At 36.9% G+C, this 15,297-nt stretch overlaps 2 protein-coding genes across 2 annotated transcripts; one reads left to right on the forward strand and one right to left on the reverse strand.

The window, feature by feature from the left end:
- Positions 1 to 916: 916 nt before the first annotated feature.
- Positions 917 to 12,710, reverse strand: LOC113044762 (aprataxin and PNK-like factor). Its single transcript, XM_026204938.1, has 11 exons — positions 12,569 to 12,710; positions 12,355 to 12,447; positions 10,759 to 10,830; positions 9,828 to 9,988; positions 9,091 to 9,271; positions 7,647 to 7,731; positions 6,511 to 6,698; positions 5,413 to 5,654; positions 4,527 to 4,646; positions 3,928 to 3,974; positions 917 to 1,375 (listed from the first exon to the last, which is right to left on the reverse strand). The coding sequence occupies exons 2-11, from the start codon at positions 12,445 to 12,447 to the stop codon at positions 1,188 to 1,190; spliced, it is 1,377 nt and encodes a 458-aa protein (XP_026060723.1). The 5' UTR covers positions 12,569 to 12,710; the 3' UTR covers positions 917 to 1,187.
- A 721-nt stretch (positions 12,711 to 13,431) lies between these two features.
- Positions 13,432 to 14,709, forward strand: LOC113043946 (F-box only protein 48-like). The gene is made up of 2 exons (XM_026203498.1): positions 13,432 to 13,734; positions 13,821 to 14,709. The coding sequence occupies exons 1-2, from the start codon at positions 13,432 to 13,434 to the stop codon at positions 13,980 to 13,982; spliced, it is 465 nt and encodes a 154-aa protein (XP_026059283.1). The 3' UTR covers positions 13,983 to 14,709.
- The last annotated feature ends 588 nt before the right edge of the window (positions 14,710 to 15,297 follow it).

Genomic DNA, 15,297 nt, shown 5'->3' on the forward strand with positions numbered 1-15,297 from the left:
GGGACTTACCTGGTGAAATGTCATTTTCTAAAAAATAAATAAAATTAAAAATAAAATGTATATAGTTTTTACCCACAAATACTTGTTTTTAACACAAATACTCAAGCTGACATGCCAAGGATTAAGGGTGATGGATGCGACATCACATCGCCTGTGGCTGGCATCATAGACAGAATAATCTAAAAAAAAAACATTCTTAAAAAATTGTAGCCCACAGAGTTTAGGTCTAGAATTAGAAATGTAATACACAATTACTGCATATTGCACAGTGAAGTCTTTGCTGTCAGAGGTTGTTCTGTTCTCGCTATTTTTGAACTCAAGAAGTTTTATGTGAAACAAGGGGTTAGTTCACCCAAAATTCTAATTAGACCTAGACAGCATTTTCAGGTGTCAAGGTGTGCATTTCTGATGTGAATGCTGTTCTAAAAGACAGCCTGCCTACTGAGATGCTTCCTATTGCCCAAATTCTTAAGCTGCATCAGACAAGGTAAAACTCCTGATGTTTATTCAATACCTCCGGTGAACTTCACCTAAAGAGTGCGATCTGAGTGATGCACAATAGGATTCGAAATCACTCATTTAGGGATCATTTCAGTTAGGAGGCCAACTCATAAAGCAGCAATGTTATACTTGTACCTTTGCTGTTGCTCTATAAATGTCACGGGCAGACAAATTATGATGAAAGTAAAATGTAGAAATGCCCAATGTATTGTAATTATAGCAATTAAAAAGCATTTAAAAAAAACGTGTGCAACTAAACTGTTTATAATAGTGTTTATTTTTCCTATGACTTTTAACCATGGTCAAATCAAGACCCAGCACTAAAAATAAACAGCCAGGCAGTAAAAAAAAGAATAAAAAATGCCCACACAAAAATAAAAGAGACTCAAAAAGAGATGGAGCAGCCTTTACACGCAGACAGGATAAGAGAAAAGTTTAAAAATACCTGGCCCTAAAAACAAACCAACATCAGATTGTGAAGAAAATAAGATTTTATATATAATGTATGTGTATGTAAATTTATACACACACAAACTTATCTTAAATAGTGAAGGTAAAAGGTCAGGAAAAAAAATCTAACACTAACACTTTTATAAAATGCCTCCTTGGAAAGTATGAGATGTGTGATAGTTGTTGTGAGATTAGTGTCTAGAAGCTGTTTTCAAGGAAAATACCCTAAACAAAAGTCACTTCTTCTTCCTGAGGAACGCTTTTGCTTCTTTCTGCAGATGTTTAATGTCCTCTTTGCCACTGTCGTCTGATTCGGGCACATAGTCAGAGTCTTCGTCCACCTCCTCCTCGCTCTCATCGTTAATAAAACTGTTTTCGTAACGATCTTCATCTTCTCCCTCATCATCAGCAGCTGCGGTCTTGGCTGGGCAAACAAAACAGCATGAAATGTGGTTTGAATGAAAGATTTGAGACCCGGTTTACTCCTGTATTTCACATTGACCCCTTGTGAATGTAAATACGGCTCAAGAAGAAACCTCTCGCCCAGTTGCATGGTAACAAGCTTAAATTTTTAAGATCTTCAGAGAACGATAATGCTTCTAAAACAGCTGTGAGCGTCTGTGGTCTCAGGCCTGGTTTTTATGTTGCATCTGGCACGCACTACACTGTTTTCAGGAGGAAAATAACCAAAATGGTTATGTCTTCATGAAGCATTAAATGCAAATCACTTATCACTGAAACCACTGGTGATTGCTAACAATCAAACGTCACAAAAGCTAAGATAATAATCTTCTAATGTTTATTTTGATTGATGCTGATGTCCATATGTGCAGTCTGTTCTGCCCCAGGGTCCATGCAGCATGTTTTCAAATAGTTTTAGAGGAGTTTAATTGTGTCAAATGTGACTAGGGCCCAGAGGAGCCTCAGGTTACTCACCAAACATTACACTCATTCAGTCCAAAGGTAAATGATTCAGAATCTGGCATCACTGCTGCACACGGATTTGTGGGCATTAAATATGCACGAGTTGGAAGAATAAATATATTGTTAATTCTTCATCTCAGAATGTCAAGATTATTGCATCTCAGACAACTGGAAGTGTTGGTCGCACTTTCAAAGCTCTTTATACAAATTAAGATGCAATGACCATTCCAACAAACCTAGTCAACCTAGCCCCGCCCACTGATTCTACATCGCTGCCTGTTAAGCCCCACCCACTGATTCTACATCGATGCCAGTGTAGCCCCGCCCACTGATTCTACATCGCTGCCTGTTTAGCCCCGCCCACTGATTCTACATCACTGTCTGTTTAGCCCCGCCCACTGATTCTACATCACTGTCTGTTAAGCCCCGCCCACTGATTCTACATCACTGTCTGTTTAGCCCCGCTCACTGATTCTACATCGCTGCCTGTTTAGCCCCGCCCACTGATTCTACATCGCGGCCTGTTAAGCCCCGCCCACTGATTCTACATCGCTGCCTGTTAAGCCCCGCCCACTGATTCTACATCGCTGCCTGTTTAGCCCCGCCCACTGATTCTACATCGCTGCCTGTTTAGCCCCGCCCACTGATTCTACATCACTGTCTGTTAAGCCCCGCCCACTGCTGTGCAGTGCGAATTAGTGTGAAAAAAGTCTTTGCATATCCTTCCATCTGACCCAAAAATTAGAAAAGAGTAGATTAACATTATTTTTAATGAAGCTGCAGAACACGTCATTAAGAACTCGGTCCTTTCTTAACTTCATTTTACTGTGAATTCTGGCATAATTCGACGTGTGATTTTCAGAAAGACTGAAACTAGAAGACGATGGTGTGCTGACTATATTAGATCCGACAGCAATGTCACAACACAACTGTGAGTAACTGTTTTTATAACGTGATCACTATTGCCTTGTCTGTTATAACAGATAATTTACTAAACTAAATCACAGCAGTAACCATCTGTGAAGGATGTACTGTCAAACATACACAACTGTTAGCCAATCACAGCAGTGGGTGTTTACTTCAGAGTCTACAATCAGCCACATCTATTCAAACAGCGTTCTGATGAGAGGGGCTAAAAACAGAACAGAAAATAGCCTGTTACTTCTAAATTATGATTTTTTTAAATGTAAAAATCTTGATTATAAGTGGACCTCAGGGAACAGTAGAAAATAATAAAAAAGGCAGTTCATGACCCCTTTAGGACATGCTGATTTTTTAAGTAAGATGTCTGGAAGCTTTCAACATGACTCACTGCTGCACTTCGATATCAGGATATCAATATTTTCCTGGGGCAAAACGCCGCAAAGTTGATTGATTTCAAATAACTGTTTTAACTTAAAGGGACAGTTCACCCAAAAATGAAAATTCTGTCATTAATTACTAACCCTCATGTCATTCCGAACATTTAAGACCTTTGTTCATCATCGGACAACAAATTAAGATATTCTTGATGAATTATGACAGCTTTCTGACCCTCCTCTAGACAGCAAGGATCCTAACACGATCAAGGCTCATATACGAGTCGATGATCTTTTGGCAACTGACCATTCACTCTTTAAAGAAGTATTTTTTTGGGGGGGGGGGGGGGGGTAAAGCACTCCATTATCAAGCACCTGGTCATTTGAGATGCTAAACCTTCCAAAACATTTCAAAGTAGAGATTTATGTGTCTAATTCAAGAGCCTCACTCAGCTTTCATGGTTTGCACCGCACAATTTATTTCTAATGAAAACCTACATGCAGAAAAAAACCTGTATAATTCTGATAGTAGTCCAGAAAATGAAGTAAAGTGGAAAATAATGTGTTTTTGTACCTTAATTAAACTGCATAAACACATTTCATTACACCAAATACACCAAATAATGTTTTTGTTTAGCAACGTCATATGATCCCTTTAAACTTTGAGCTCAAGATCTGAACAAATCTTTCATCTTACACCAAATATTTAACAGTTGCACACAGTTCACATTAATTCACATGTAAAAATACTCACGTGGTGATTTAGTGTGTTTGTAATCTTTCCTGTGAAGCAGATTCTTCCTGCAATATTGAGGCAAGCACAAAGAAGAAGAAACTTTAAACAAACTCTAGAGTTACACTTAATCTAATAGACTTTTCACTTAAGGCAAGACTGGCAAATCCTTTTTTTTTTTTTTTTTGATGCATTGGGCTATTTTGGATACTTAAAATATCTTCTGTCAGACTAGTGGAAAGAAAATATTCAAAATACACAAGTGATAAATCAAATATACGAAATCCACTGTGAAAAAGCCCAAAATGAAACAAGAATTTCTAACCCGGCTTTATCCAATGCTCAGATTTCTGCAAATTAGTGCATACTTAATATTTTCTTCCTGAGCTCCACTTACAGTGTTTCTTAAAATGATGTGTTAAAGTGGACAGTCTTATGTTAATATGCTCTGAATAAGTCAGTTTTCAAAAGGTAATTATTCTGAGCAGGACGTTTTGAGTTCTAATAGTGACAGTTTTCATACTACAATGGATTCTCAACTCAAGAGATCCAAAAAAAAAATACACTAAATATGCATTTAAATGAAGTATTGTGGTGTGGTTAAACTCGTTTGTTGTCACCTGTAGCAGTGGGTACCGTACGGACACTCAGGCCTGTCATCGTCATCATCCTCTGCCTCCTCTTCCTCATAGTCGCTGTCTGCAGGGTGACTGCACTCCTGAAAGTGGACCGGATTTTTCCTGGTGAGAGGAAAAACACAATTGCTGAGTGATATGCAATGCACGCTGAAACACAATAAGGAAAATGAATCCAATCACAAGCATTCATGCAACTTAATTACACTGACAGCTAATCTAGTACTATTCAACAGCATTTCAGCTGTTCATTTCATCTTGTTGTTGTCATTCTGTGACCCGTCATAATGCAAAATGTAAATTAAATGAGCAACAGAATGAAACTCTGAAAACTGATGTCAGAGTTACTTTTTAAAGTGCATGTAGCTTCTCTATGGCTGTCTAAAGGACAGTTTGGAAGGGAAGGAACAAAAAAAGATGCATGGTATGCGAGTCCCAACAGAAAACCTAAAAGCTCACAAATGAAAACAGTTTACAACCGCGTGTCACGCTTCACCGCTGCGTTGGGGCCAGCGCCCTCCAGCTAAAATACCAACTTTGTTTTATCTCTCAGCTCTTTTGTATTAAAAATCAATGTCAGAGAAGCAGAGGTTAGGGAAAACATCTGCATGTGTCTCTGAAATAACTCGCACACTATTTCTCACAGAAGCTTTTGCTTGGGATGGTTTCATTCTTAATCCTCTTTTAGCATCTTATCTTTGAGATAACATGAGCTCCAACAAACTAATTAGCAGTGTTGATCTAGAAATATTTCAAGTTAGGTTTATGGCACTCTACTGTCTTGAGGAGTAATAGTAGTAATGTCTAAACATCGACTTGTCAAAGCAGCTAAGTTTAAAAAGCAAGGTTCTTCAGTCCTGCGGTGCAGTACCTGTAGCAGGAGATGCCGTAAGGACACTGTGTCCGTCGCTGTTTTTTCACCTTACTGGTGCTTGTATTGCTCTCCGTGACTCTTATCCTCTGCATGCATCCCAGGCTGACCTGAGAATCACTGGGATCTTCAGCTTGAGCTCCTGGTGTGACCTCAGCTCCATCACGCTCCATCAAACCGTTGCTGTTCTCTTCATCCGGGACTGATCCGACTCTGCTGCTCTTGGAAGCGGTGGATTCCTCCTGTCAGGACATCCATGCACACAGTAAATACTCCGTTCTGCTTACGTTTCAGTGCAACACAGTGCAGGTATTAACTGTATTCTGGTAATCATTTCTAACAGTTTTTACTTCTGTTAAAAGGTATACAAATAAACAAATGTTTGCAATAACAATAAAACAAACTGTACAAATATTAAAGTAAAAAAGGAAGAGGATTTATTCGTTATTTTTACTATTCAAGATTTTTAATACACCCAAAATGACAATATGCCACCAGAGTGACAGAAATGTATAAGGTAATATAAATATAAATACAAACAAGCAAGTTTTTTACAATGTAACTTTTTTTTTAAATACAATTAATAATATATATTTTTATACTGCCAATTTTACAAAATGACAGCAACAGCAAATTATAAAAGTCAACAGATAAATAGTACAATTTATTAATGGTAATACTTAATAATAAAAAATATTATTATTGATATCTATATAGAATTTATTTATTATCATTAAATATATTAATTATTATGATTATCATCATGGTTTACTATAATAATAATAATAATAATTATTATTATTATTATTATTATTATTAGCGTGCGATTTATAATAATTATTAATATTATCATCATCATCATCATTGGATTTTACTACTTACTGATACTTCTTTTATATTGCTGTAATTTAAATAAAATTATAACAATTATAATTGTACAAACATACATCAAGTAACCACTTATTAAAAAAGTGAATAATAAATAATTGATTGATATAATAATTAAATTATTTATACATACATACAGTATAATATAATATAATAAACAGTAATACACTAGGGTCAATAATCCCATATTGTGTAAAACAGCTGATTTACCTGCGGCCCAGACTCATCTTCAGAGTCACTCTTCAGTCTCTTTGCTTTCCTTTTGGGCATCTCTTCCTCCACCTCCTCTTCCTCAGATGACACCGGCTTGGCTCGAGCACGTTTGGGTGCAGCTGTCCTCTTGGGTGTAGCCACTCGTTTGGATTTTGTAGGTGTGGCCTTCACCCCTGAGCTCTCACCTGCTCCAAAAGAGCCACAAAAACACTGTTATTGGTGGATAATGACTATACTTGCAAGTTTTTGGTCACTATATAATTCAAAACAGACAAAGAGTAATAATCACGAATGAAAAGTATAAGGAAAAAAATTCTTAAAATCGTGGTTTCCTGATCCAGTATGAACTCTATGATCTGTAGGACCACAACGGAGAGATAATGACCCCAGAGGGGCTCCAGATGGACCTGCAGCACTGAGAAGGTCAGAGATTACAGGTGACATGGACGTTTCGCAGAAAGAGAGAACAGAACAGTTACTGTATGACTCATGAGTCAGTGTCTCCAAACATCTGTCCATCATGGTACGTGTGTGCAGATGAAGAGCACATGTGTGTGCTGTGCACCGAGCAAGAAGAGGATTGCTCAACTCTTGATTCAGTCCAAAAAGACTGTTGCAGGTGCAAAAAAAAAAAAGAGCTCTCCAGCTCTACTGACAAGGGCTTGAAAGTCCACCCAAATGCTCACTCACACACTAAAGCATCCGTAACCCATTTTAACTGCAGTTTCAGTCTCAGACATACTCGTGCTCAGAAACACAAGACAGACAAATACACATGATGTTTTGAAACAGGGTCGTACTGATGAACAAAGCTGAGTCAGTAGCACACTTGCTATTTTTCGTGAGCACATTAGCGATACATTTGCATTTCTGGAGAGCTGCGGGATGCATGGGAGTAACCCTGAGGATGAGGAGGACATCTGGGCCCAATCTGAACCCAGTCTGACTGCGTCGAGTCATAGGTCTGTAACTGAAGTGGATGGAGACTAACTCCCTCTGCTTTCTCCACTTTGTTCCTCAACAACAGGCTGAGTACAGTCACCGTGATGACCGGACACTTGGCAGATGTGTGCTTTTTTATTTTATAAGTGTGAACAGACAGAACACTGGATCTGTTGCGATGGGGACGGTACCTTTGGCTGAAGCCATCATCCAGGCCGGCAAGATCCGCTTCTTCTGTGGCACATCAGACTCGTCCTGTTGGCTCTTTGTGGATGCCTTGAGAACATAAGATAGAAACAGATTTGAAAATGACAATATACAGGGTATTGAGGAGTTTACAAAAATACAGAAAACGATAAAAACAGTAGCGTATAGAAGCGAAGTGGGAATAGATAAGAAAAGTATATAGACGATGAGTACAGAAGGACAGGGTATAGACTCTTATGTCTAGACAGAGAGGTAAAGAAGAGTGAAACTTCAAGATTTATTTTTAATAAATATAATAAATAAATCATTTAAATAGTGTATAAAAAAATGTATACATACAAACATGATTGATGTTATAGGGGAAAAAATTGCTTAATGTGAATATGTATATAAATTATGTATTTTGAGAGTTGTAATAAATAAAGACAATAGTAGTCAATATTTAAGTGATACAGAACAGTAGGTTATAGAGTTATATGTAAACAGACAAAGACAGGCATAGAAGAGAGAAATTATAGAGCTGAAAGTAGGCTATATAGTTTTGTATAGAAAAAGTATAAAACTGAAGACATTTGAGTATTAAATAGGTTTATGACTTCTGATAAGGAACTACACAGCAAACAGAGAGCAGATGATGTGAAAGGAATGAACATATAAAAGTCAAAGCAGCAATAACAGCAGAGTGAGTCCTGCTGCTCCTGGAATAAAACGAGTAGCAAAGAACTTCCAGCAAAAAGAAACATCAGGATACAATACAATCATGCATGGGTCCGTTTGTTTAAAGGGACAGTTCACCCAAAAATGAAAATTCCTTCATCATTTAGTCACCCCTCAAACCTGGATGAGTTTCTCTCTCCTGCTGAACACAAAATAAAGATATTTTGAAAAATGGTGGTAACCAAACAGTTGACGCTAATCATTGACTTCCAAAATACTTTTTTTCATACTATGCCAATCAATGAGAACCTGTTTAGTTACATTCTTCAAAATATCTTCTTTTGTGCTCGGCATAAGAACGAAACTCAAACAGATTTGGAACAACTTGAGTGTGACTAAAAGATGATGACAACATTTTCATTTTTGGGTTAACTATACCTTTAAATAGGGTTTTTGTAAATATTCAGCACAGCTGTTTTCAACACGGATATTAATGATAAGAAATCTTTTTAGGGCACCAAAGCAGAAAATATTTTCAAAACTATGGCAAGATATGCGATGCAGTATAATAATGTTTCCTATACTATACATTTAATGATGAAACCATCAAAAAAGGGGCAATAGTCTGGAAAAAATGTTTTTCCATACTGTGTTTTCTTTTTCCATACCTATCCAAACCTTTGAAATACCATACTTTTTCATACTGCATAGGAAGATTTTTGTTTAATGTACAGGAACCCTCATAAGAAGTATGCAAAAACACACACACACCTCGTTTAGAGAGGAAAGAGTGTGTGGAGGATGACTCGTTCCTTTATCTTCTGTGAGTGTGGTGCACGGGGTTGTGGGCGTGCAGCTGTTGGCTTCAAGTGTGGCCGAGTCTAGAGAAGGTGCTGCTGGTCCACTCGAACACTTCTCCACCTCCATCTCCTCCTCAAACCCCTGACTGTTTCTGTGAAGAACCAGCGGTGAAAATCACTGTAAATGGCCTATATCTTGCCAGTCTTTAAAACAATTCATCAACAAAAACAACAATCCCTCGTCAGCATGAGCACACCATAAAAGAAGACAGCCACCTAATAGACTGATTTCACAGATGAAACGCGTGACTTTTAAATGCATGCAAATCAACACATTCAGAATCTGTTCGTCACAGCAGATCTTATCATGTGTTTATCATCTGAGCATCCGTTTTGAGCGTGCCTGGTGTGCTCATTATGGAGAAAGACAATAAAAGTGCTCTTTGATGTGAACCCAGCGGTCACAGATCAGTTTGAAGAGAAAAGGTCAAAATGAACAAAGTGTTTTCAATCCGAATTAGTGCCAATTTGATTTCATGTTGACTTTAAAAAAAATGCATTCAACGCCAATATATTAACCCTTTCCTTAAAGCTGTAAAATAAATAGAGAGGTTGCTGCAAATCATTGCACGCCTGCATAGCCAAACAGACGGAGTTCTGTAGTTGTTGAATGATGAATGAATGCCTGCGAGTGACTGGCTGAATCACCTCAGGGTTTGATCATCTTCTTTGACATGCACTCTGTAGATGTATTTCCCAGGCATGAGAGAGAAGATGTCGCCCTCCTTTAGGCAATGCCACTGGTCCTTCTCCAGCGGCTGAGGCGCAGCCACGATGTTTGTCTGAATAAAACATGGGTTCAGGTGCGTCTAGAGGATAGCAATGAGAGGAATACTGGTCAATCACATGCAAATAATAAGCCTTTTTGCATCTGTCTTTTACATACAGGCATAATCAGAATTACTTTGCCACTTTGTGTTGAAAGAGACAATGAGGAGAGGAAGGAATCAGGCAGGATTTGTCTCCTGTATGAATGCAATGTCTGAATATTTCTGATGCAAGTATTATTTATTATTATATGTTTTATACATATGTTATATGTTTATATAGAATTTGCTATATTTGTTAGTTTTATACTTTTTGTACTAAGTACAACTTCAATTTCTTTTTAAAATGCATTTACTTTTTAACTTTTTCTCCATCTATAACATATATTTTATGTTATTACAGATGCATTTTAATGAACAAAAACAATTTAATAGTTTTAGTTAACAATAACAACACCGATTTAAGCTTGTGGAGCTAGAAAAAAAGTATGTGTAATGAATTATCTCAGTTAGGTATCAATAATCTGAATATTCATGAGAATCACGAATCAAGGGCTTGTTATATAATCAGAGCCGAAAGATCAATGGAGGCGGACATTACCCAAATGCAATCATCGCTGCTATGACAGCATGACTAACAGACAATAACAACACATATAATTAAGAGAGACAGCTGCTCAAGAGAGAAAGATGCTTTTGATGTCTTCTTAACATCAAAGGGTGAGTGCCACTTTTATTCAACAGAAGAGTATAAAATGACAAAACCACAATCATGACTCTCAGCCCACATCAGATGACTAACAAAAACCTACAGGCTTCAGACGCAGCTGGCCATTCAGGTTCTCAAGGACGCCGTGGTTTCTGGACACTCTCTTATCATTCACCTGGTGGAGGGCAAAGACAAAGTGAAATGACGCTGTATCTGAAAATGTATGAATGTTTCTGTTGAATGGTGCAAAACGTTAAAAGTTTGGGGTCTCTAAGATTGTTTTTACTTTTATTCAAGTATGCATTCAGCTGATCAAAAGTCCCAATGAAGAGATTTCTAATATTACAAAACATTTCTAAACTTGCATATAAATTCTGTTCTTTTGAACTTTCTACTGGTCAAAATATCCTGAAAAGGAAAATGTAATAATTTCCAAAAAAAAAAAAAAAAAAAATCAATTAGCACAACTGTTTTGAATATTGATAATTATAAGAAATGTGTCTTGGACAGCAAATCAGCATATGATAATGATTTCTGAAGATCATGTGACACTGAAAACTGGAGTAATGATGCTGAAAATGCAGCTTTGCATCACAGGAATAAATTATATTTTAAAATATATTCAAATATAAAACATAAATTTTGAATTGTAATAATATTTCACAATATTATTAGTACTTTATGATTTGTTATTATTTTATTATGAATTTAATTTAATTTGCTGTCACTAAAATACTTATTTTAAAAACATTTTGAAAAATCTTATCCACTTCAAATCTCTGAGCAGTAGTGTATGTATTGCTATATGAAGAGAATTCAGTGTCGCTTCCAATCATAAGTGTTCAATGGCACCCACCGCTATCATAAACATTGCTTGCTGAGTGAGTGTCAGCTCAGTGTCATTCATTGTGTAGCAGAACATTACAGTGACACCATGAGGTCACTTCACTGTGATCTGGGTGATTTAAAGACCTCATGATATGAAACGACTCCAGCTTTCTGTTTTGTCTTCTTGACATATTTTCTTATGAAACCGGAAGCTGGCGTAAGATAAACAAGATTTCTTGAGAAACAAGAGTTTTTTGCAAGATAAAGATTTTAAATGTATTTATTTATATGCCAAAGGCTCTGTATGAGTACACTAGCATAAATGACCTTAAAGCAAACTCCCTTTTTGATTTTATTGGGTCTTAAAAATAATAGTCCATGCTTTATTGTCAATTCATGGACACCTCTATGAGATATTTCACCTCGGTAAGTCACCCATTTCTAACCCTCCGACATAAGAGTTTGGGTGCCATCTTGAGGGCTTTGATTGTCATTGCTCAATGATAAATGCTTCATGCATGAAACTGAAAGTAACACTTTATCTTGTATGTTCTGCATTAAACCAACAGGAAGAAAACATTCAATATGCCAAAACATATATCTATATGAACTCAATGCACATGATGCAAAAACATGCAGCTTTAACATACAGCCAGTCTAATTTATTTGGGTAATTCATCCATGACTATTTACCATTGAAAATGCAAAAGTGCACAGCAGACTTAGCTTAAGTTCATCCACTTAAATAATTATCAATTAATTATAACTCAAGAATTCGCACAATGGAAAACGCATTAGCATGCAATTTAATATATATTTAAGAAATATTAGTAAAAAAAAATACACTACATAGTACTAATAGTCCACTTACCCCTAGAAAGGGTCCTCTCCCCAGGACAGTTTCTCCATGGGGCAGCTCTATAGGACTGCCACCGTCCACCTGCTCTAGCTCAAAGCCTGGCATCTGTGCAGAAGAATTAAAGTTCACTGTAACTAACTATAAAGTGCTGATTTGGGGTCGCATGCGCTGCTATTTTAAAACTTTATCAGTACATACTCTCCTATTATAACTTGAAATGACTTACTATTTAATTGGGCTGCGAAGACGAACTCGTTACAGTCAAGTTTTCGCTGCTTTGTGAACATGAAAAACGTTGAAGAAGCTGACTGCGCTGACTCTGAACGAGATGTGGAACAAGAAACGAATAATAATTTTCGGACTTCCGGTGAACCCCGCGACGAGCATGCGCTGTATAAACACGCGCGTGGGACCCTTTCTAAACGTTAACCACAACGGTGCACAAATTTAGGACACCAATAATTAAAACTGTAACATATAACGTAAATTCTAAACTACTAATGCAGAATTAAAACTCAAATCAAAAATTTCCGATGGAGAGACGCGCATGCGCAGTGGGAACGGGGCGAGGTTTGTATTGTGAGGTTTCCGGTGTAAACAAACGCAGACATTTAAATCCTCCGCTGTCAGAGAGACGCCTCCGTTGGTATGTGTGTACAAATACAAATATTTTATTTTTTTATAAATATAATTAATTTGACGTACAGGATAGAGTTATATAGATGTGACCGTTTCGTATTTGTTTTTAAAATCGGTTTTAGACACTGTTAGTCAGATTTACTTGGAGGCTTTTGCCACGAACGGATACTGCGATCGTTCAATTACATGTATTTATGTCAAAATCTGAAATCTGAGGGTGCAAAAAAGTTGAAATACTAAGAAAATCACCGTTAAAGTTGTCCAAATGAAATTTTTAGCAATGCATTTTACTAATAAACAAGTGTATCGTTGGCTACTGCTACAAATATACTTGGGCTAAGTTACTTATTACTGGTTTTGTGGTCCAGGGTCACATATGTATCTGTTATACTAATAACTGGTGTTGGACTCAATGACAATCAAAGTGAAACTGTTCTAGGACGCTGAGAGATGCAGCATTTCTGTAAAAGGAGCAACAGCACAATCTTCAGCCGAGATAGAGCATCCAACTTGATCCCTGTTGACCAGGATCCACTTCAGCAGAACTTTACAGAGACGCTTCCTACAGAGATGAGTGTTAAGATCTTCAGTGAGCTGGACGTCAGGAGTTTGTGCCGGGCCTCGCTCACCTGCAGACTCTGGAATGATATAATCGAGGGCAGCGATCAGCTGTGGAGGAGCCACTGTCTTACAGTGCTGGCTATCTGCCAAAGGGATGTGGATGGGGACAGGCTTGCTGGGTGTTCATGGAAGGTTATTGCTGTTATCTGCTGTATTTTGTTCTTATCGCTGCTGGTTGTTTCTTATTCACCTTTCTTTTTTTTCTTTTTTTGTTCCAGGTTACTCTTGTGCGTAACTATAGGAAAGGCTGTGTAAAGCGGAGGTGGCTGAAGGGCCGATACAGTAACATCCGCTCTGCTGATGAAATCCCGCCTAACAGCATGTGTCCACTGGACGTGGAGACATGGGGAGAGATACTAGAGGCGGAACTAGATAGATAGAGCAGAGAGAGGCTTTTGGGATCCTACCAACAGACTGAAATATATCAGCTGTGTCTACAATGGAAGCACTAAGACTGAAACATTTGCTGGGCAAATAATTTTATAATCGGTATTGCAAAAAAGCACAAAGAGTGTGGCGGCCAAAATACATGATAATGTGGCTTTTGTTAGCAAACATTTTAGTTGTATTACCTTAATTTGCTTGAGACTGTTATGGAAAATAAGATTTTATAGGTTTCATATGATGGAATCATTTTATAGATGGATGTTTTCTTCCCTCTTTTTGTATAGATCAACAAAACTGTGCACATTTGGATTTAAGTATTGATTTTTGTTAATTTATTTGATTTTTAGAGTCACTGCCAAAAAGTGTTTTGCCTTAAATCATGCAACTAATATTATATCAAAGCTAATATATATTAATGAATATTATGTGTCCTAATGCTATACTTCCCTCTTCAGTGCTGTCCTCTTTATCCATTTCTGCTGCTATCTGTAATATGCAAATGTCTTTATAATCACAGAATCATTTAAAACAATATAGAAAAATTGTTACATTAAAAAACACAGTTTTTGCAGTGTAAGATTCATACATACAGCATTCATATAGAAATCAGTATGTATGAACCAGCACTGTGGAAATGAAAAGCCTATTTCATTTTTTAAAATGAAACAATACAGTGAAAAGAACATTGTCTTCTCTTTTTTCTGTCTTATCTCCGCGTACCGAATTACAGTCAGAACTGTAGGTGAAGAGAGAAAGGGAGAAAAAAGTGAATCCAGACTGAAACATGAGCTGAGATATTTGAAATTACATGAGATATTTTAAACAATGTGTAGTTGAGGGTGGAGTTAGAGACATCCAATGTATCAAAATACAAAACAACAACAACAAAAACTAATTTTCTCATCCATTCACTGCAAATGATCCATTGGTGAGCAAGTGATGTAATGCAAAATTTCTCCAAATTTGTCCTAATAAAGAAACAAACTCTTATACATCTTGGATGGCCTGAGAGTGAGTACATTTTCAGAAACATTAATTTTTTTGCGTGAACTATTCCTTATGAACTCATAATGGAGGAATCTGTGAGATAAAACTATTATGAATGTTAAATGAGAATATAACTTGCATCTACTTATCTGATTAATCAAATTATGTATATTCTTCTTCATTATATTATTTAAAATGGCATAAATGTAATTTTAAATGACACTATTATTGGTCTCCATTAAAAAAATCCACACACATGCTGTTTTAATTAGAACTATTGTTTTTATATAACTACTACTGTTTGTTGCAAAGCTTTCTGGA

Source organism: Carassius auratus, chromosome 26, assembly GCF_003368295.1.
Source record: "Carassius auratus strain Wakin chromosome 26, ASM336829v1, whole genome shotgun sequence".
NCBI lineage: Eukaryota > Metazoa > Chordata > Actinopteri > Cypriniformes > Cyprinidae > Carassius > Carassius auratus.